This window comes from Rattus norvegicus, chromosome 20 (assembly GCF_021556685.1).
Source record: "Rattus norvegicus strain SHRSP/BbbUtx chromosome 20, alternate assembly SHRSP_T2T, whole genome shotgun sequence".
Classification (NCBI taxonomy): domain Eukaryota; kingdom Metazoa; phylum Chordata; class Mammalia; order Rodentia; family Muridae; genus Rattus; species Rattus norvegicus.
Window position 1 is genome coordinate 36,688,276 of NC_141553.1, and position 23,868 is coordinate 36,712,143.

Consider the following 23,868-nt stretch of genomic DNA (forward strand, 5'->3'; position numbering starts at 1 on the left):
AGAGAACAGCTAGCCCATTTCAAAGCAATATAACACTTATTCTGTACTGCATTAAATAGTTAAAAAGTTAAATAAATGTGAGAGAAGATAGAAGAAAAGAAAGGACAAGAATTGTAAAATTTTAATGTATATTGGAGGGAATATTCCAATTTTTCAGCAGGAAAGGATCCAATACCAAACTCTTCCATTGCGCTGCTTAAAATTTTGGTAAAACCTATCATCCCTTCTTTATTTCTCAGTATCTGCAAGTCTCCATATATTAATAAATCCCTTGTTTTTCAGTAATAGATAAAAATCCAGATATGATCAAGTTATAATCTTTCAAATAATAATGAGAGAACTATTCCATTCATAAAAATACAACAGCAACATTAAATTACAATCAGCAGAATGAATAGGTAATCTACAGAATGCAAAGCCATTTTTGTCACTTGTACATGAAACAGAGGATTAATATCTAAAATTAATTTTAGTCCAAACTTAAATACATTAAAAAAAATTACCCAATCAATAAATGAGTTAATAAGCCAAATAGATAGTTCTCAATAAAAGACATACAAGTGGCAAATATATGTGTGAAACAATGTTCAATATCTTTAACTGTCAGGGAAATGCCATTTAAAACAGCTTTGAACCACAGTCTGGTTAACCCCAGTCAGAATGGCTACCATCAAGACAGCTAAGGCTGGTGAAGTTATGGGGAGAGAGATCCTTTACCCAGCTGGCAGAAACATAAATGACAGCAGCTACTTGGAAACCAATACAGATGTTCCTCAAAAAACTGGAAATAGAACTCCGCTCTGCCCCAACTGTACATAGTGTACATAGTCAAGAACTGTAAGTCAACATACCACAAAGATACTTGTGCATGCACATTTATTGTTGTTCTATCTTAATAATTGAGAAATGGAATCACCTCTGATGTCTATCAAAAGATGAATGGATAAAAAAAAGTAGTACATAGATACCATGGAAATTTAAGGCAGCCATAAAGAAAAGATAGACAGGGATGGAAAATGCATAAAGCCACAGTCACTGTTTTAAAGAGGTAAGCCAGACTCAGAATGACAAGTGCCACACTTGCTTTTGTTTACAAAACTTAGATGTAAATTAGTCTGTGTGAAGGCCGTGAAGGTAGAATTGACACTACTTGGGAGAACGGAGGGGACGAGCAAGCAAAAGGCATTGAGGAGGCTGACTGAGTGGAAAAGGGGGTGAGTGGGAACAATGTATAATGGCCTATGTCCGTGAAATGTCATAAGGAAACCCATTGCTTTACATGCTAACCATAGGTTTTGATTATAGAAAAATCCAGATACATTGATTTCAGCCCAGAGCAAGCACCAATTCTGAAGGGATCAACCAGACTGGCAGTGGTTAGTGGAGTTCTAACAAGGCAGAGTCCTTCTTCTTAATGTCATAGTGAAGGACCCAGAGTCTAGCAGCAAGCCAGAGTGGTAAGAGTAACAGCTCTACTATACTAACAGTATGCTAGCCGATGGCAAGGTACAAACAAGACCAGCTACTCCTAAAGGCTATCTCTCTTGGGCGCTGATGCAAGGTGGCTTATCTGGGAACACATGACTTCAGACTAGTGAATAGCTTCTCACAGACAGAGGTTTAGGGTCAAGTGATGATGTCTGACCTTAGTCCCTGAGACAGAGATACTTCTCAGTCCAGCAAGTATCAGGAGCAAAGATTGTCATTCTCTTGACCTACTCATGTCACTGATTGGTGTGTCAACATAAAGTTCCTGGCATATACACACCGGATGGACTAAAGCAGGGGGCTGCACTCCGGTTCTCCCAGCTGCCATCAAACTCACGGTCAGGAAAAAAAAAAACCAAACACTGTTGCCGATGCTTAGGGATGATTGGGGTCAGGACCTCTACAGAGTAATTCAGAGTAACCTTGATCAGCTACCCGTCAAAGCATCTCTTTACCAAGCAAAGCCATCCCCACACACCTCTTCAAGCTCACAAGTATAGCTCTCAAAGAGCCATCAGGGATATTCTAGCATCCATATGTTATACATGCCTTTCAGAAAGAGCAGGCAGCCCATAATGTCCTCATGGACAGAGCTCACTTTCAACCCAATTACACTCTCCTGAAACAGTCATTTTCATAAGGTAGACGCTAGAAGATGCAAAGGTTGCCGGTGTGCAAGCCAAAGCCACAGAGCTGAAAGTATGATGTCATCTGAAGAATCCCAGCAAATCAAAACTTAAAAACAAAAATATCTGGAATTATGACTTCATTCACTCCAAACCGGAAAGATCTGTTATTCTAATTACTAGAACTAACTTAGCATATGGGAATTAGCAAGTGATGAACTCCTAGCTACTCAATTAAGCTTTGGTAGATCTGAAAACCTTCATTTGGGCCGGGGCATATTAACAAATGTTTCTTTTTTCTCTTCTCTTGTGTTTCACTGCATTAAAGAAGCTCATTAAATAAGTAATTTCATTTAATGGTGAGCTCCTGATGTAAGTCTGTCTTTCAATTTCTGAAGAAGCACAGTTAAGCAATTAAGCCAAGCCAGTGAATACACTAAGGTTATCTTCTTCCTGAGAGATTATTATGAACTATAACATGGGAAACTCCCAGTCTCTCTCACATCCTCCGTCACATCGCGTCAGCCTGACTCGCAGAGTACACAGCTCGACAGGGTCTCTCCTGACCAACGATGCAAAGGCAGCTGAGCACAGCCACCGTGAGCTGGCTCTGATTACTTCTGTGGTCACCACTGTACAACCGTACGGCCTCAACAGTGTCACTGTGCCTCTATTTCTTCATGTGTGATCCAAACTCCTCCAATCGATCTTTGCAACACGCTTAGGTCTACTTTCTAAGGATGCTCTTCCTTATCTGTGACAGCTTAAGCCCGGGCCTTGAGATGTGCAGGAAAGTGATCTGTAACTATTACCGGGCGGTAGAAGCCTTCCTTCTCACATCTGTTGACAAATGGTGCAGGTGGAGAGACTGACAGTGTTTGGCCTGGAAGCTTGTCAGGGGCTCTTGGCACATATCTAGCTGCTTTCCCTTGTCTAGTATTAGGACTAGTCTCAAGTCTACCGTTTTCCTAATTCTACTGTAATCAAATGACAAGAACATCTACTTAGGTCCTGGTTAGTAGAAGTGCAAGATCTCTGTCCCGGTTTCTGTAGGTGTCACAAGACATCCTGTTATAAAGAAACTCAGAGAAGAGCGATGTGAAACTTATAATTACAAGGTACAGTGCATCACGAAGAGGATTCCATGAGGCAGGGCCTTGGACAGTCAAATCACCCAGGCAGTCAAGAGCAGCAAGGAGTTAGCATGCGTGCTTCCCTGTGCCCAGCTCATGCTCTCCTCACTGACACAGCCCAGGTTGCTAGGCTTACAGAGGAGCACAGCCCACCTGGTTGAAGGAGGAGTCACTGTCGGAGCAGTTGTCTGTACAGCAGCTGCCACTCTGCTCCTTCTGCACTTTCCTCTGCCTGTCCTGACTGCGTGTCTCATCTTCCTCGAACTTGTTGATCATCGACTCGACCACCACCATCATAATGTTCTTCAGGGAATGCATCATCTCCTTATACCTTTAAATTCAAGGCAGACGTAGGAAATGAACTCAAGATACCCAGGTACATTTCTTACTGTATGAAAGAAAAATTCTTTAAGAACATAATGCTAACAAGGAAAAATCCAACTTTCTGTTTCATAAAAATGGCACAACAAGCGGGCGAAAGGCCAGGGCTGCACAGAAAACCCTGTTTTGAAAACCCAGAAAATTACAACAATGCCAACCAACCAGAGCTCCCAGGGACTAAACCACCAGCCAAAGAGTCACATGGACAGACCCATGGCTCCAACTGCATATGTAGCAGAGGACGGCCTTGTTGGGCAGCAGTGGAAGGAGAAGCCCCTGGTCCTGCCAAGGCTGGACTCAGTGTAGGGGAATGTGGAGGTGGGGTGGTAAGATGGGGGTTGATGGGGGGGATACCCTTTTGGGGTGAGGGAGAGGATAGGGGGCTTATGGACAGGATACCAGGAAAGGGAATAACATTTGAAATGTGAATAAAGAAATATATCCAATTTAAAAAAAAAACTCAGAAAATTAAAAGAAGACATTCCAAAAGCATATGATTTCTTATACTTTTTTATCTGGAAATATGAAGTAATGTGGTAAAATCAATACAGCTCTAAGCCAAGCTTTCCCCGTGACATGCTTTTCTGTTACCAAAGACACAAGCAAACGTTCCCATCACATGAGCAAAGAAGTGCAGGCCGACAAGAACCGGATGTAGATCGCTCCTGAGAGACACAGCCAGAATACAGCAAATACAGAGGCGAATGCCAGCAGCAAACCACTGAACTGAGAATAGGACCCCCGTTGAAGGAATCAGAGAAAGAACTGGAAGAGCTTGAAGGGGCTCGAGACCCCATATGAACAACAATGCCAAGCAACCAGAGCTTCCAGGGACTAAGCCACTACCTAAAGACTATACATGGACTGACCCTGGACTCTGACCTCATAGGTAGAAATGAATATCCTAGTAAGAGCACCAGTGGAAGGGGAAGCCCTGGGTCCTGCCAAGACTGAACCCCCAGTGAACGTGATTGTTGGGGGAAGGGTGTTAACGGGGGGGAGGGGAGGATGGGGAGGGGAACACCCATATAGAAGGGGAGGGGGAGGGGTTAGGGGGATGTTGGCCCGGAAACCAGGAAGGAAAATAACAATCGAAATGTAAATAAGAAATACTCAAGTTAATAAAGATAAAAAAAAATGTTCCCATCACACCTCCAGAAGCCAGGCTGTGATGCTACAGTACAGTTCACTACTATCCCTCAAATCATTTCTCTCTCACTTCTCACCCACCCACCTTCCTTCCTTCCTTCCTTCCTTCCTTCCTTCATGTCTATCAGCTCCCATATCCCTGACCGAGACATTCTATGTTTTCTCAGGATCTAAGTAGGAGTTAAGTGGTCAGTGGGACTTTCCTAGAAAAGCCACAGAAACAATTCCAAGTGGTAGCAGAAAACAGATTCCTGAAGTAAGACTCAAAACTAGAAAACTTCTACATCCCCTCAGCTCATCGAGTCTAAAATGTCTCCAAAGGAGAAAATATATCATTTGAAGACTTATTTTTTTTAATTAACTTGAGTGTTTCTTATTTACATTTCGAGTGTTATTCCCTTCCCCGGTTTCCGGGCAAACATCCCCCTCCCCCCTCCCCTTCTTTATGGGTGTTCCCCTCCACATCCTCCCCCCATTGCCGCCCTCCCCTCAACAATCACATTCACTAGGGGTTCAGTCTTAGCAGGACCCAGGGCTTCCCCTTCCACTGGTGCTCTTACTAGGATATTCATTGCTACCTATGAGGTTGGAACCCAGGGTCAGTCTTTAGGTAGTGGCTTAGTCCTTGGAAGCTCTGGTTGCTTGGCATTGTTGTTCATATGGGTTCTCGAGCCCCTTCAAGCTCTTCCAGTTCTTTCTCTGATTCCTTCAACGGGGGTCCTATTCTCAGTTCAGTGGTTTGCTGCTGGCATTCGCCTCTGTATTTGCTGTATTCTGGCTGTGTCTCTCAGGAGCGATCTACATCTGGCTCCTGTCTGCCTGCACTTCTTTGCTTCATCCATCTTGTCTAATTGGGTGGCTGTATATGTATGGGCCACATGTGGGGCAGGCTCTGAATGGGTGTTCCTTCTGTCTCTGTTTTAATCTTTGCCTCTCTATTCCCTGCCAAGGGTATTCTTGTTCCCCTTTTAAAGAAGGAGTGAAGCATTCACATTTTGATCATCCGTCTTGAGTTTCATGTGTTCTAGGCATCTAGGGTAATTCAAGCATTTGGGCTAATAGCCACTTATCAATGAGTGCATACCATGTGTGTTTTTCTGTGATTGGGTTACCTCACTCAGGATGATATTTTCCAGTTCCAACCATTTGCCTACGAATTTCATAAAGTCATTGTTTTTGATAGCTGAGTAATATTCCATTGTGTAGATGTACCATATTTTCTGTATCCATTCCTCTGTTGAAGGGCATCTGGGTTCTTTCCAGCTTCTGGCTATTATAAATAAGGCTGCAATGAACATAGTGGAGCACGTGTCTTTTTTATATGTTGGGGCATCTTTTGAGTATATGCCCAAGAGAGGTATAGCTGGATCCTCAGGTAGTTCAATGTCCAATTTTCTGAGGAACCTCCAGACTGATTTCCAGAATGGTTGTACCAGTCTGCAATCCCACCAACAATGGTGGAGTGTTCCTCTTTCTCCACATCCTCGCCAGCATTTGCTGTCACCTGAGTTTTTGATCTTAGCCATTCTCACTGGTGTGAGGTGAAATCTCAGGGTTGTTTTGATTTGCATTTCCCTTATGACTAAAGATGTTGAACATTTCTTTAGGTATTTCTCAGCCATTTGGCATTCCTCAGCTGTGAATTCTTTGTTTAGCTCTGAACCCCATTTTTTAATAGGGTTATTTGTCTTCCTGCGGTCTAACTCCTTGGGTTCTTTGTATATTTTGGATAAAAGGCCTCTATCTGTTGTAGGATTGGTAAAGATCTTTTCCCAATCTGTTGGCTGCCATTTTGTCCTAACCACAGTGTCCTTTGCCTTACAGAAGTTTTGCAGTTTTATGAGATCCCATTTGTCGATTCTTGATCTTAGAGCATAAGCCATTGGTGTTTTGTTCAGGAAATTTTTTCCAGTGCCCATGTGTTCCAGATGCTTCCCTAGTTTTTCTTCTATTAATTTGAGTGTATGTGGTTTGATGTGGAGGTCCTTTATCCACTTGGACTTAAGCTTTGTACAGGGTGATAAGCATGGATCGATCTGCATTCTTCTACATGTTGCCCTCCAGTTGATCCAGCACCATTTGCTGAAAATGCTATCTTTTTTCCATTTGATGGTTTTGGCTCCTTTGTCAAAAATCAAGTGCCCATAGGTGTGTGGGTTCATTTCTGGGTCTTCAATTCTGTTCCATTGGTCTATCTGTCTGTCTCTGTACCAATACCATGCAGTTTTTATCACTATTGCTCTGTAATATTGCTTGAGTTCAGGGATAGTCATTCCCCCTGAAGTCCTTTTATTGTTGAGGATAGTTTTAGCTATCCTGGGTTTTTTGTTATTCCAGATGAATTTGCAAATTGTTCTGTCTAACTCTTTGAAGAATTGGATTGGTATTTTGATGGGGATTGCATTGAATCTGTAGATCGCTTTTGGTAGAATGGCCATTTTTACTTTATTAATCCTGCCAATCCATGAGCATGGGAGATCTTTCCATCTTCTGAGGTCTTATTCAATTTCTTTCTTCAGAGTCTTGAAGTTCTTATTGTACAGATCTTTTACTTGCTTGGTTAAAGTCACACCGAGGTACTTTATATTATTTGGATCTATTATGAAGGGTGTTAAAGACTTATTTTTACTTTAGCATTTATATGGATGGGTGTTTTGCCTGTATGTGTATCTGTGCCTGCACCAGGGTGAGTTCAAGGGCAGCCTGACCCACAGAGAAATGTTCTGTCAGAAGGACGGAGGGAGCAAGGAAAATGTTCTGGTAACCATTAAGATCTGTCCATCAAACGATGTTCTGGTCAGGCATGGTGGCACAGCCCTTTAATCCCAGCCCCCAAGAAGCAGAGAGAAGTATGTCTTTGAAAATTCAATGCTAGCCTGACCTCCAAAGCAAGTTCCGGGACAGCTAGTGCTACAGAGTGAGATTCTGTCTCAAAGAAACAAAAGGCTGTGCCTCCACAGTAGCTACACTGCGCTCTCAGCGCTCTCTGTAGTCAGGTTCACATAAGCATCACGATGTCCCCACTCCTTTAAATTTACAATCCAGTGATTTAGCGGGATGTGGTACGGTATACCGTTAATCCCAGCTGTCCAAGAGAGGACAGGCAGATCCAGTTCAAGCCTGCTTCAAAAAGAAAGAAGAGAAGGAGGGAGAAAGGGAAGGAGGCAGGAGGGAGGGAGGGATGGAGGGAGGGAGGGAGGGATGGTGGGAGGGAGGGAGGGAGGGAGCAAGCATGGGAGGAAGGGGAAGAGGAGGCAGCAGGCAGGCAGACAGACAGACAGATAATTTAGTAGTTTAATGAAGAAGCATAAAAAGTAAAACATGAGGATTATTAAATCCATAGATTATCTGAAAATTCTCTTTGGACATAAATGCTTTTAACAGGATTTTTTAAAAGACAACTACGAATTCTTCTGTAAAACACTTCCATGAGAAATGGTCAGAAGAGGAAATACGAGCAGTGATCTTTTAAAACCCTAAGTAACCGATCATTAGTTTCAGGGTTAAATGGACACCAAACCCAACAGTGGCCCCTGGAGCTTTTCGGATGCAAACGGAAGCAGATACAGAATACTGGTACCACCCATACCTCCCATACCTCCCTATGATGCTGCAGGAAACATTTGCATAAAGGCTGGGGAAACAGAAAGCTTCAAGAAAAGAAAACCAGATCAACAATGGAAATCTGCCTATGTGTTTCCAAACTCACTAAATCACATGAGGCACCTAAAAGGAAGCTCTCGTACGTCCCAGTACTGGAGACATAAACATTGAACTGTTTAATTCAGAAGATGATTGGAATTATTACAGCAGAAAGGTACTGCTACCACATGACCTTTGAGTAATTTCTCCAGAACCACAAATACTTTTAAGGAGATAATACTCTCTGTCCAAGTTAAAGTCTGTCATCCACAGTTCATAAAGCACAAGACAAACACTCATTAGGCCCTTTTAAATCTTTGTGAAGTAGTAACTGTTCTAAATTTTATACATGGATGAACTAAAGGAGGACAAGTTAAATAGCTTACGCAGAGATTTTTTTTTTAAATAATTTCCTAATAGTGTCCTTTACAACTCTGCACTTATCATGAAAAGGCTTCTATTGTCTGACTACTTTCAGTATTCTTTTTGGAATAAGCTGCTAGACACAGACGACTGGGTATTAAAATATATCCCAAAGATCAACACAACTCTTCTATTTTTCTCTAAAGCAAGAAATAAGAAACTCCAACTTTACTGTTTTTGCTCCATATGTTAATGGTTTAATCTTGCTAATAATATTTATATATTGCCACTTCATCCCAGTGAGTAACACCAGTAAACAGTAGTTGCCACAAAAGAAACAGAACTCCTGTCCAGACTAGCTTTTGAAAGTTTAGTTTAAAACTAAATTAGACTTCTTGCATTACAATACAGTAGCTGATTCATACTCCCGTTCAGAGTCCAGTATGTCTGATACTGGACTTGGCAGATTATTGTCTGGTGGTTTAAATCAGAAGAGCCCCCTTGGGCTCATATATTTAAGTCCTTGAACTCTAGTTGGTGGAAGTTTTCACAGTGATAGAAAAACACCTAAGACATCATGTTATTGCTCTAAACTGACTTTCCATTAAATAGATTTTACTGAAGCACATGCAGTCTATTATATATTACTTAAGGCTATTTTCATACTGTTGACAATGTACAGTTAGCAAGTCTAAAATGCTTTTATATGTCCCTTTATAGGCGACATTTGTCAACCTCTCTGCAAGAAGAGACAGTGAAATACCACAATGAAAGGAACCTGCTACCTGGCATGGAGACATTGAAGAGATCCGCCGACCAATCTGTCACTCATGGGCTCCTGTGGGAACATTAATCTCTTTGGGGCTTGTGTTTGATGCTTCTCAATTATAGTTATGCATTACATATTTTGCCTAATATATTTCTTCCTTGATATTTCCATTCAGCCTTTTGCATGGATTGTGGCACTTATCATACCAAATTGAAACTACTGTACGCTCAATTTCACTTTATGCTATGGTAAAGGGTAAAAAAAATCTTATTATTCTTTACAGTATACCAACTGTAATGAACTGGAGTTGTTCATTCAACGTATGGAGAGTACTTGATACATAAGGGCGAAGGGGGGAGCTACTGTTAAAGACAGTTTACTTTCAGCAACAATCTGTTTCCCTTTGCTAAAACTAATCTTGAGCCCAGATACATTAATAAAGAGGGAGAGATGGCTCAGGGGTTAAGAGCACTGACTGCTCTTCCAGAGGTCCTGAGTTCAAATCCCAGCAACCACATGGTGGCTCACAACCATCTGTAATGGGATCCAGTGCCCTCTCCCGGTGTCTGAAGAGAGTGACAGTGTACTCACATACACAAAACAAATAAATCTCTTTAAAATATATATATATATATATATATATATATATATGTTTATCTCACAGTTTGAGTGTTCCACACACTTACACCAGAGTCTGCCCAGCTCTAGTCAAGACCATGACAAACAGCATGAAAAAAATCAAGATTGTTTGAGAAGGGATAGATAATAGGACAAGACCAGAAGCCAACAAATAGAGAGGGAGCAGTCTTGCCTTCCATACCATCCGCCTTGATCTCTTTCTCTGTGGGAAACATGCATGCTGGTTCACTGTCTTGGTAAAAGTAACTAGGGTATAAGGACTGGCTTGATCCCCTCTGAAACGGCTGTCTTCAATGGCCTAATTTTCTTGTATTTAGCCTCTCTTCAGGATTTTATCACCCACTAATTCTGCCACAATGATGACCAAGCTTCTAACACTGCTAGAGAACAAACATTTAAAGTATTGTAATTTGTAACATTGAACTATTTATAGTGGCAAATAAAACACTTTAATTTAATTAAAAGGAACCTAAAATATATAGCACATGTTCTAGGCATTAAGATGCAGAAGTAGAAAACCAAAAAAATCAGATAAAAATTTAGCTTTGTAGAACACCCATCCTCGTGAGGAGACACTGAAATAAGCAGAGGACAGGTATGGATTTTATCCTTTAGGAGTGACAAAAGAGAGGGAAGCAAAATAAGGAAATGACTGGAGCCCAGAAAGGTTATTGGCTTAAGCAGAACTGAGAACAGCAGGCCTTGCAAAGATGACAGTGAATTGAGATGCCCCCATGCAATCGAGGCACTTTACCCAGCAAGGCAAACTGAGGACATTCCTGAGAGATGGACTGTTGAATAAAGAGCAAGACTGGCATGGTGGCAAAAGTATGGACAACAGGTTAGGAGCGTGTACAGGGAGCTCACGGGCAGCCCTATGGGCTACACAGAGCAGTGTTTGCTCTACACAGTGGTTCTCAACCTTCCTAATGCTGCAACCCCTTAATACAATTCCACATGTTGTGGTGATCCCCCCACCACAAAATTACTTCTGTTGCTACTTCATGACTATAATGTTGTTGCTTTTATGAATCTTAATGTGAATATCTGATATGCAGGATATCTGATTGTGACCCCTAAGAGTCTTTCGATCCCCAAAGGGGCAGTGACCCACAGGTTGAGAACCACTGCACTACAGGATGTGAGTGCCATGGTTTGCGGGGTACTGTCAAGCAATCCTAATGAAGTATTATTGTGGAGGGAGCAGCAGACCTGAGGGAAGTGTGCTCCTAACATACCAGGCCTGCACAAGTGTTAGTTGAGATCCAAGGGAACTACCAGAAAAAGGACTGAGAACCTCCCCTACATGCCTGAAACACCAGAACGCTGAGGCCGCAGAGACCAAGGACTGCAGCTCCCAGTCTCGCAGCACAGCACCATGTGGTACCAGAGGGATCTGAGAAGCTCGCCCATCAACTCACTGCTGATGCTGTGCCAGCTGACTCCGGTTTTTCTCTATACCCCATGAGGATTTTGCTTTTGCTTGTAAGTTACACAGCCCTGTTTTATGTTTCTCCATCCACTTTACCCTTCGGCTACATCTCCAGCTCTCCCACATGTATTCTTCCCTCCCCTTTCTTCCATCACATCCCCTTCTCTCTACTCATACACCCTAACCTCCCACAATTGTTAGCGATCTCTAACCCTACGGACCCCACCAGGGTCCCACCTTTCCCTTCCTTGCTACTCTAACCACCTTGTTTTTCACCTCAAAGTCAACCCAATACTTAATCCTGATGCTAATCTACCCTACTTCCCTCCCAACCCTAATCTTATTAACTAAAATCTTTCTACACAGTCTGAGTGTTTATCCCACAACGGTACTGAAGAAAACGGGGAGTCTAATTGTCCAGCACATTAAAGCAGCTGTGGTTGCTACTAGTTACTGTTCCATTAAAAAAACAAAAACAAAAAACAAAACAAAACAGAGTTTTGATCAGGCACACTGAGCTCTTGGGCTGAGGAAGTATTTTCTGAAGAACACACTCAATTCTGCCCGAAAAAAGTCAACTTCTAATAAAAAAAAATTTAATTTATAATATATACATAAATTATAAATATATAAAATATATAAATTATAAATATATAAAAATATATAAATTAAATATATATGATGCAAGAAAACTAGGCACAGAAATATAAAAAACACCAAATATAACAACATGCTGGTTGCTTCTGCAGAATAAAACCTCTTTTGTCTTTGTACACTGTCTGAGTCTGGAGTCTTCCTTCAACAGGTTTTCAACCCTTACAAAAGTATATTGAACGTGAAAAGAGAAAACCTACTTAGACTGCGGCTATGGCGTAGGAGAATCACAGGGAAAAACTCAAGGGAATGATCAGAACCACATATGTACATATGTGTAGGTTCAAAGAAGATTAGCTAGTGGTTGGGAATAGAAAAAACTGAATGAAACAAAGAGTGCAAGCTCTGAAGGAGAAATGCAGCAAAGAAACAGAAATGCTGAGGACAAACGAAATCAGAGATGCTGGAAACGGAGAGCCTGGTAAATCGAATACAGAGCTCTGTGCGAAGTCTCCAGAATCGGGCAGATCAAGGACAGGACAGAGTGTCTGAGCTGGGACCCTGAGTTGAGAAACTGCAGCAAGCAAACCAGGCAAAAAATGAGGTAACAGTGAGTCCACCGAGAAGCACAAGGTGTGCACGACATTCTGAGAAGACCAAACTTGGAGACCATAGATACAAAATGAGAAGATTCCAGTTCCACATGCTCAGGAAATGTTTCTTAGAGAGTTAAAACAGAAGATTCCACAGAATTACCAAAGGAGATGCCCATCCAGACAGACATAGGAGGCCCTCAGGATATCAAATAGACAAGACCAGAAGACAATACCATCATCATATTATAGCTCAAACATAAATATGCAGAGCAAAGAAATGAAAGGACAACATAAACCCCATTTGTCTCCACTTAAAAGACCAGGCCTGATTTGAAAAGAAGGCCATAAGGCATCAGCTCCAGGGACAGACCATAAAATCCAGACCAAGATCATAAAATCCCCTCCCAAAGAACAGCCTGGGGATAACCACAAGAATGGGAACTATCTTCTCCCGAGATGGGTCATCCGTGCTGGGCAATCCTAGCTCATCTCATAGTTGAACGTTCATAACAGGAATGCACATCACTGACTACTGGCACAAGCTACAGACCTTGACCACCTGGCACAAGCCAATCAGAAGCAGACCCCTGTCACCTCCCCAGAACCCACCAATGAAATTTTAGAATACCTAACCCACGCTGTAAATACTTAGAAGAACTAACATAGCCAGTCAAAGTTATACTAATGTCATCGCTTAGCCCCTACCAATCACAGAAGAGATTACCAAATCATTCTAGAGAGTTCCCCTGGTTCCCTCTAAGAAGGCCTGCAGGCCTTGATCTGAGGTGTCATTTTGGAGAATGGTTGACCACAGCATGCTGGTTGCTTCTGCAGAATAAAACTTCTTTCTCTTTGTACATTGTCTTAGACTGGAGTCTTCCTTCAACAGTTTTTCAACTCTTATAAAAGTTTATTGAACATGAAAAGAGAAAAACACAAACTCACAAAGACAAGTCCATCAGAACAGTAGCAGATTGCTCAACTAAGATGTTGAATCCGGAAGGGCCTGGACAGATACACTTTGAGTTCTCAAAGACAACCACCAACCCACAATCTACACCCAGCAAACCTATTTGTCATAACTGACAGAAAAAAATAAAATTTTCCATGCTAAAAAATAAGCTAAAGAAATTATGACCACTAAGACATTTCTCTAGAAAATACATAAAAGAACCCTTATAATTGAAGAAAAAGAAAAAAAAAAAAAAAAAAGACCATGCACTACACCACAAAATAAAGAACACTAGAATAATAGTTCTATAAGAATAATAGTGAACAGTAGAGAAAGGAGGGGAAAAAAACAAAAAGTGACAAAAGGCAGAAATCAATATACACTTTCAATAACTCGAATATTATTGGTCTCAATTCTCCAGTCACAAAATACAAAGCAGGAGACTGAATCAGAACTCACAAGCATACACTTGCTGCCTCTGAGAAACACATCTCACCACACAGGCAGACAATCAGCTTGGGTAAAGGAATAGAAAAGGGCACAGCAAGCAAACAGACCTAGGACACAAGTAGATGTCACAGCTCTAAACACTGACAAAGCAGATACCAGAGGAAAACTAATGGAAAGATATCTAATGTCACTTCAGACTCATAAGGGAACAAACTACTAGAGGCCATTATAGCTTTAAAGATCCATTCCCAGAACCAAAATGCATTTGTTTTCATGCAATAGATCCTCTTAGGTTTTCAGTTGAAGATTAACCCTGCACAACAGTAACAGGTGACTTCAACATCCCACCCGCAGCATGGACGGGCTTCTTAATAGCAACAATAACGAAACCAGAAGTAGCAAAACTACCTTACATCATTGATCAAAGATGACACCGGATATCAAACGGGCTGGACAGGGATCTTCAAGGCATTTGACTCAAATGCTGCGAAGGATACATTCTTCTCAGCAGCCCGGCGTTTTCCAAAACAGATCACAGATTAGAGCACAAAGCGAGACTCAACAACTACAGGAAAATTAAAACCATCTTTCGTGTTCTACCTGATCACTGTAGAATGTGACCACAAATCAAGAGCAATGAAAACCCTAGAACATACACCGACGCGTGGAGATCAGACAACATACCACGGAATGATGAACGGGATTTAACGAAGGTATCCATGAAATTCTGTTATTTACATACAACGGAATTGTATTCATCTATAAAGAAAAATAAGGGGCTGGAGAGATGGCTCAGTGGTTAAGAGCACTGCTGCTCTTCCAGAGGTCCTGAGTTCAATTCCCAGCAACCACATGGTGGCTCACAACCATCTGTAATGGGATCCGATGCCCTCTTCTGGTGTCTGAAGACAGTAACAGTGACATATATAAAAAATAAATAAACCTTTAAAAAAAAAGAAAAATAAAATTCACAGGAAAATGAGACTGGAAAATAATACATTAAGTGATGCAACTTAGACCCACCAAGAAAAATATCACGTGCTCCCACTCAAGTGTGGATTCTTGATTTTAATTATTTTTGTCCAGACAGCATTTCTCTGTGCAGCTCTGGTTGTCCCGGAACCACCTCCGCGGACCAGGCTGTCCTTGAACTCAGAGATCTGCCTCTTCCTGCCGAGTGCCACCACTGCCCAGCCCAGACCTTAATTTTTAGATCTATGGTTTTGACTTGCAGTATCTGCAGAGACCTGCAGAGACTTCCTGCAGAGACAGGAAGCTAAAGGAACTCGTGGAAGGGTAAGGAGTACACGCGTTGTAAAATACGGCCGTAACTGTTATGGTCATACTCACTCTTTGGATTCCTGCGTTCTTTTGGTGACGTGCTGCACAACGGTGTCATAGCCAAACTCCTCTCCCTGATTCTGACCAGATGTGCATTTTTCCATTTCTTCTTCAATCATCGACCCCAACGTGTTACATATGTACTGTCTGAGGTATTTCACAAATTCATAGCTGAGACAGACATAGACATAAAATGTGGTAAATATCACACTCTTACTTATTAATCAGGTCCAGGAGATCTAGCACACAAAGGCCTGTAACACGTTATGATCATTTTGCCTTGTCATTAGGAACGTAATTGCTGGCAAGAACACCCCAGACCCTAACTCTACGCTGTTATTTACTTAGAGCTAAGATAGAGGAGCAGAGTTTCCCTACGTAGCCCAAGCTGGACCCAAACTCAAAATCCTCCTGCATCAGCATCCTGAGTCCTAAGATTACAGATGTATACCATTATGCCAGCAAGTTCTGTATCTTAGACTGACCAGTCTTCTTAAGTAAAATACCTGAGCAACTGACTGTGATATAGCCCACTCATAATACTGAATTAAATGTAGAATACAATTTACTGCATAGGTATTCTTACAAAACACACACACACACACACACACACACACAGTTACTTTCAAAATAAGTCGAAAAAGTTTAAATCTTCCTTTCGGTGACACCAGAAACCATCTTTTAATATACTCTCGTGCAGCTGAGGGTAGAGCCCAGTGTTGAAGACAAAAAAGACAAAAAGAAATTGAAAATGTCCTCAAAGATTCACATCTGAATCTTGCAGCTTTTTGCTTATAAGGAAAGACACCTGGAAGCTCCCACATCTCTGAGGCAGTTCCAAATGCACAGCCAGAAGCCTCATTGCTTCCTCCACTAATGAAAACCTTCCCTTTACATAGGAAAGTACAGATAAGCTGGGCAAAGACATGTGGGTTTCCACCGTTCCCTCACCAGTGTTATTACCTACATTTCCCAAGAGAATTCAGTGGTTGTTTTTAAGGATGAACTTGTGACTTCCTTGGAAAACTGACATAAAACTAAAGAAAACCAGAAACTAAATTTCAAAATGCCCTGTGTGTGTGTGTGTGTGTGTGTGTGTGTGTGTGTGTGTGAGAGAGAGAGAGAAAGAGAGAGAGAGAGAGAGAAGACATGTACTCTGTATTCTCTCTCTTTCACCTTCTAAAGGCCTCAAGTATGTTCTGCCATATTCAAGGGAAGAAAGACAACATGGATCTGCAGCTTAGAGAGAAAAACAATGGAGGTTGTTGGAGGAAGGGACAGGCTATGCAATGGTACTGTCTATACCTACTTCTCTCCCAGTGACCACACTTCCACCCACTTTGGTTTATTTATACCTGAAATTACATCGCTCACTGACTCAATGGTCACCAACAGCATCTACCTATGAAATTGCTAATATCCCAGAAACTCAGTATCCATATAAGCTTTTGATAATGTGGATTGATAAAAGGGAGATATAATTGCAGATTTTATAAATATTAAGGTAAGAGAATGCTAAGGAAAATCTTCATGTAAATTAGTTTGAAAATCTAAATAAAATTGAAAAAAAAATCCCAAGATAAAATACTAAAACTACGGACTTACTATTTTTAAAGTGGGAGTATGCCAGGTGTAGAGGTTTGTATATTGTCATCCCTGCACCCCAGAGGCAGAGACAAGTGGGCACATCTCTTGTGAATTTGAGGCCAGCCTTGTCTACATAGCAAGTTTCAGGCCAATCAAAGCTACAAAATGAGAGCCCGTCATAAAACAAACAAATGGATATGTAATAAATCCACTCTTATTTGAGAAGGTGCCAAATGTTCTATATTGTACTTCTAAAATATATAGTGAACCTTTAACCAAAAGAAAACAGAACAACAAAAGCATCCTGACTGCCAGTCTCTCTAAACGAGAGTATCACCCAATCATTGTGTTCAGCACCAATTTAATATGGAAATAAGCAAAAGCAAAGGAAACCATAAGTATAATCATAAATTTAAAAAAAAAAAAACCAAGCTGGGCATGCTAATACAAGCTCCCACCGCTTAGGATGCTGAAGTAAAATAGTCATTTCCAGGCTAGCCTGGGCAACCCAGCAAGCAGGGCTCAAAATTCATGACTATTAAATTAGAAACTCTACAGTGATTCTTTATACGTCTTTAAAAATCCCCTTGAGAACCTGAGGAAATTGTAAAGAACACAATAAAACTACAAGTAAACATAACCTTTTACATAGAACCTTAAAGGAAATGAAGGGTCCCTTAATGTCCATTTCTAGAACAACTGAACTTCGGGATAGCCAAGTTAATAAAAGCAACAGAAAATGCCTCCTTTCAGGCATTAGGCTAGGGTTCCAACACCCAGCACCAGAATGACCAAGTCAATAAACAGACAAAAACAACATCACAAGAAAAATAGCTGTGAGACCAAACGAAAGGCAAACACTGGATTTTAAAGGGCTACAACTATAATCGGACGCCTGGAGGTAGACCTTGAAGCTGAGTGGTTTAACTAATTATACGAGCAAACTCCAAAGAAAACACTTTACGTATAAGGAGCATTTGCATTGTAAAAGGTCTTTCAGGTAGCACCCCAACACTTCCTTTCTCCCTGCTCCTCCAAGTTGGGCAACCTGCTTCCTTTCAGTGGGCACCTCCTTCACAGGCACCAAGACCTGATTCAGTAGGGAACGCCCTTGCCATGTTAAGTGGCTTCTTACAACAGGCAGAGAAGTAACAGACCAGAAAAAAAAGGACCTGGAGGGAGGGGGAGTCACTATTTTTAGGTAATGTGAAAGGAATTCCAAGTGTCTTTAAAGAACGGAATACTTTACAATTAATGTTCTTAAGCTTCTGTGACAGAAAAGAACATAAAGGCAGAAGAGGCTCTTGAGAAATCAGTTTGAAAAAGGATAAATTCAGCATTGGGACAAAGGAGAGGGGAAAAACACTGAACCGCCAATCAGCTATTTTCGCAAAAATATCAAATATCGATATCCAAATCGTTTTTTCAGCTTTCCTGGACCCGTGGTTGGTTTGCTTAAAAACTTATAAACTCGATTTTACTTGTGAAAATTTTCGTCAGTTTCCTCCAGCCGCAAGAGGATCTCCTCTGCGCACTCCAAGGAGGGAGCTCCAGTGATTTTCTCCTTCACGCTCTGGAACAGCTGCCGGAGCATCGCCTGCAGCATCACTTCATCCTCGCCGGAGAAATGGGCCATGCTGGGCGGCAGTCAAATCTCTGCAACCTCCGCGGGGTCGCCACCAACATAGCGCACTGCGCACGCGCGACCCGGCCCACTCGCCGCCGACGCGCAGCGTCGTTCCCTAGGAAACCACAGCTAGCGCCTGGGGGCGGGGCAGCGGTTGAGTGGCGTTGTGCTGGAAGACCCGGCTCTGGGTTTGGAGTGCAGGAACTGGTTGAGGCTGGCGTTAGCTGCTTGACGTTCGTCCATACCAGCAGAACTCAGGCGGACCCCAACAGGAACTACAGACACCTCAGGATCTAGGGGGCGGGCCTAACGGGAAACCGCCCGGCTGCGCCTGACGTCATCTCGCTGACCCGCCCAAGGGAGGGGTGAATCCAGGAGGCGGGTGCATTGACCTGCAGGAAGGAGGGAGGGGACAGAATGGTAAGGGGCAGCTAATAAAAGCAGGGCAAAGGAAGCCAAACTGAAGTATCAACTGGAGATTGGGTGATATCGCAGTGTGGAAAAACCGTGTTTATACAGCAACTATAACAACTGTTCCCTTCCTATAAGGATGGCACTCCAAACAGAAAAGAAACTAACAATTAAGTGTAGCGCAGTTATGTAATTGGTAAGGAAATGCCATATGACAGACTGGGAATAGCTCTTTTTTTTTTTAATTTTTTTTTTTATTAACTTGAGTATTTCTTATATACATTTCGAGTGTTATTCCCTTTCCCGGTTTCCGGGCAAACATCCCCCTCCCCCCTCCCCTTCCTTATGGGTGTTCCCTTCCCAACCCTCCCCCCATTGCCGCCCTCCCCCCAACAGTCTAGTTCACTGGGGGTTCAGTCTTAGCAGGACCCAGGGCTTCCCCTTCCACTGGTGCTCTTACTAGGATATTCATTGCTACCTATGGGGTCAGAGTCCAGGGTCAGTCCATGTATAGTCTTTAGGTAGTGGCTTAGTCCCTGGAAGCTCTGGTTGCTTGGCATTGTTGTACATATGGGGTCTCGAGCCCCTTCAAGCTCTTCCAGTTCTTTCTCTGATTCCTTCAATAGGGGACCTATTCTCAGTTCAGTGGTTTGCTGCTGGCATTCGCCTCTATATTTGCTGTATTCTGCCTGTCTCTCAGGAGCGATCTACATCCTGCTCCTGTCGGTCTGCACTTCTTTGCTTCACCCATCTTGTCTAATTGGGTGGCTGTATATGTATGGGCCACATGTGGGGCAGGCTCTGCATGGGTGTTCCTTCAGTCTCTGTTTTAATCTTTGCCTCTCCCTTCCCTGCCAAGGGTATTCTTTTTCCTCATTTAAAGAAGGAGTGAAGCATTCACATTTTGATCATCCGTCTTGAGTTTCGTTTGTTCTACGGATCTAGGGTAATTCAAGCATTTGGGCTAATAGCCACTTATCAATGAGTGCATACCATGTATGTCTTTCTGTGATTGGGTTAGCTCACTCAGGATGATATTTTCCAGTTCCAACCATTTGCCTACGAATTTCATAAACTCGTTGTTTTTGATAGCTGAGTAATATTCCATTGTGTAGATGTACCACATTTTCTGTATCCATTCCTCTGTTGAAGGGCATCTGGGTTCTTTCCATTTTCTGGCTATTATAAATAAGGCTGCGATGAACATAGTGGAGCACGTGTCTCTTTTATATGTTGAGGCATCTTTTGGGTATATGCCCAAGAGAGGTATAGCTGGATCCTCAGGCAGTTCAATGTCCAATTTTCTGAGGAACCTCCAGACTGATTTCCAGAATGGTTTTACCAGTCTGCAATCCCACCAACAATGGAGGAGTGTTCCTCTTTCTCCACATCCTCGCCAGCATCTGCTGTCACCTGAGTTTTTGATCTTAGCCATTCTCACTGGTGTAAGGGGAAATCTCAGGGTTGTTTTGATTTGCATTTCCCTTATGACTAAAGATGTTGAACATTTGTTTAGGTGTTTCTCAGCCATCCGGCATTCCTCAGCTGTGAATTGTTTGTTTAGCTCTGAACCCCATTTTTTAATAGGGTTATTTGTTTCCCTGTGGTCTAACTTCTTGAGTTCTTTGTATATTTTGGATATAAGGCCTCTATCTGTTGTAGGATTGGTAAAGATCTTTTCCCAATCTGTTGGTTGCCGTTTTGTCCTAACCACAGTGTCCTTTGCCTTACAGAAGCTTTGCAGTTTTATGAGATCCCATTTGTCGATTCTTGATCTTAGAGCATAAGCCATTGGTGTTTTGTTCAGGAAATTTTTTCCAGTGCCCATGTGTTCCAGATGCTTCCCTAGTTTTTCTTCTATTAGTTTGAGTGTGTCTGGTTTGATGTGGAGGTCCTTGATCCACTTGGACTTAAGCTTTGTACAGGGTGATAAGCATGGATCGATCTGCATTCTTCTACATGTTGCCCTCCAGTTGAACCAGCACCATTTGCTGAAAATGCTATCTTTTTTCCATTGGATGGTTTTGGCTCCTTTGTCAAAAATCAAGTGACCATAGGTGTGTGGGTTCATTTCTGGGTCTTCAATTCTATTCCATTGGTCTATCTGTCTATCTCTGTACCAATACCATGCAGTTTTTATCACTATTGCTCTGTAATACTGCTTGAGTTCAGGGATAGTCATTCCCCCTGAAGTCCTTTTATTGTTGAGAATAGCTTTAGCTATCCTGGGTTTTTTGTTATTCCAGATGAATTTGCAAATTGTTCTGTCTAACTCTTTGAAGAATTGGATTGGTATTTTGATGGGGATTGCATTGAATCTGTAGATTGCTTTTGGTAAAATGGCCATTTTTACTATATTAATCCTGCCAATCCATGAGCATGGGAGATCTTTCCATCTTCTGAGGTCTTCTTCAATTTCTTTCCTCAGTGTCATGAAGTTCTTATTGTACAGATCTTTTACTTGCTTGGTTAAAGTCACACCGAGGTACTTTATATTATTTGGGTCTATTATGAAGGGTGTCGTTTCCCTAATTTCTTTCTCGGCTTGTTTCTCTTTTGTATAGAGGAAGGCAACTGATTTATTTGAGTTAATTTTATACCCAGCCACTTTGCTGAAGTTGTTTATCAGCTTTAGTAGTTCTCTGGTGGAACTTTTAGGATCACTTAAATATACTATCATGTCATCTGCAAATAGTGATATTTTGACCTCTTCTTTTCCGATCTGTATCCCCTTGATCTCCTTTTGTTGTCTGATTGCTCTGGCTAGAACTTCAAGAACTATATTGAATAAGTAGGGAGAGAGTGGGCAGCCTTGTCTAGTCCCTGATTTTAGTGGGATTGCTTCAAGTTTCTCTCCATTTAGTTTAATGTTAGCAACTGGTTTGCTGTATATGGCTTTTACTATGTTTAGGTATGGGCCTTGAATTCCTATTCTTTCCAGGACTTTTATCATGAAGGGGTGTTGAATTTTGTCAAATGCTTTCTCAGCATCTAATGAAATGATCATGTGGTTCTGTTCTTTCAGTTTGTTTATATAATGGATCATGTTGATGGTTTTCCGTATATTAAACCATCCCTGCATGCCTGGGATGAAGCCTACTTGATCATGGTGGATGATTGTTTTGATGTGCTCTTAAATTCGGTTTGCCAGAATTTTATTGAGTATTTTTGCGTTGATATTCATAAGGGAAATTGGTCTGAAGTTCTCTTTCTTTGTTGTGTCTTTGTGTGGTTTAGGTATAAGAGTAATTGTGGCTTCATAGAAGGAATTCGGTAGGGCTCCATCTGTTTCAATTTTGTGGAATAGTTTGGATAATATTGGTATGAGGTCTTCTATGAAGGTTTGATAGAATTCTGCACTAAACCCGTCTGGACCTGGGCTCTTTTTGGTTGGGAGACCTTTAATGACTGCTTCTATTTCCTTAGGAGTTATGGGGTTGTTTAACTGGTTTATCTGTTCCTGATTTAACTTCGATACCTGGTATCTGTCTAGGAAATTGTCCATTTCCTGAAGATTTTCAAATTTTGTTGAATATAGGTTTTTATAGTAAGATCTGATGATTTTTGGAATTTCCTGCGAATCTGTAGTTATGTCTCCCTTTTCATTTCTGATTTTGTTAATTTGGACACACTCTCTGTGTCCTCTCGTTAGTCTGGCTAAGGGTTTATCTATCTTGTTGATTTTCTCAAAGAACCAACTTTTGGTTCTGTTGATTCTTTCTATGGCCCTTTTTGTTTCTACTTGGTTGATTTCAGCTCTGAGTTTGATTATTTCCTGCCTTCTACTCCTCCTGGGTGTATTTGCTTTTTTTTGTTCTAGAGCTTTTAGGTGTGCTGTCAAGCTGCTGACATATGCTCTTTCCTGTTTCTTTCTGCAGGCACTCAGCGCTATGAGTTTTCCTCTTAGCACAGCTTTCATTGTGTCCCATAAGTTTGAGTATGTTGTATCTTCATTTTCATTAAATTCTAAAAAGTTTATAATTTCTTTCTTTATTTCTTCCTTGACCAGGTTATCATTGAGTAGAGCATTGTTCAATTTCCACGTATATGTGGGCATTCTTCCCTTATTGTTATTGAAGACCAGTTTTAGGCCGTGGTGGTCCGATAGCACGCATGGGATTATTTCTATCTTTCTTACCTGTTGAGGCCCGTTTTTTGACCAATTATATGGTCAATTTTGGAGAAAGTACCATGAGGAGCTGAGAAGAAGGTATATCCTTTTGCTTTAGGATAGAATGTTCTATAAATATCCGTTAAGTCCATTTGGCTCATGACTTCTCTTAGTCTGTCTACATCACTGTTTAATTTCTGTTTCCATGATCTGTCCATTGATGAGAGTGGGGTGTTGAAATCTCCCACTATTATTGTGTGAGGTGCAATGTGTGTTTTGAGCTTTAGTAAGGTTTCTTTTACGTATGTAGGTGCCCTTGTATTTGGGGCATAGATATTTAGGATTGAGAGTTCATCTTGGTTGATTTTTCCTTTGATGAATATGAAGTGTCCTTCCTTACCTTTTTTGATGACTTTTAGTTGGAAATTGATTTTATTTGATATTAGAATGGCTACTCCAGCTTGCTTCTTCTGACCATTTGCTTGGAAAGTTGTTTTCCAGCCTTTCACTCTGAGATAGTGTCTGTCTTTGTCTCTGAGGTGTGTTTCCTGTAGGCAGCAGAAAGCAGGGTCCTCGT

The 23,868-nt window shown here is 41.5% G+C and overlaps 1 protein-coding gene across 1 annotated transcript in view; it reads right to left on the minus strand.

The window, feature by feature from the left end:
- Tbc1d32 (TBC1 domain family, member 32) overlaps positions 1-18,833 on the minus strand; it is a 227,906-nt gene extending 209,073 nt beyond the window's left edge. The window contains exons 1-3 of the mRNA XM_087598465.1: positions 18,624-18,833; positions 15,565-15,726; positions 3,401-3,578 (exon numbers count right to left, since the gene is read on the minus strand). Coding sequence (XP_087454591.1) covers positions 3,401-3,578; positions 15,565-15,726; positions 18,624-18,778 — 495 coding nt within the window. The 5' untranslated portion in view covers positions 18,779-18,833. The remainder of the gene's footprint in view (positions 1-3,400; positions 3,579-15,564; positions 15,727-18,623) is intronic.
- Positions 18,834-23,868: the final 5,035 nt, after the last annotated feature.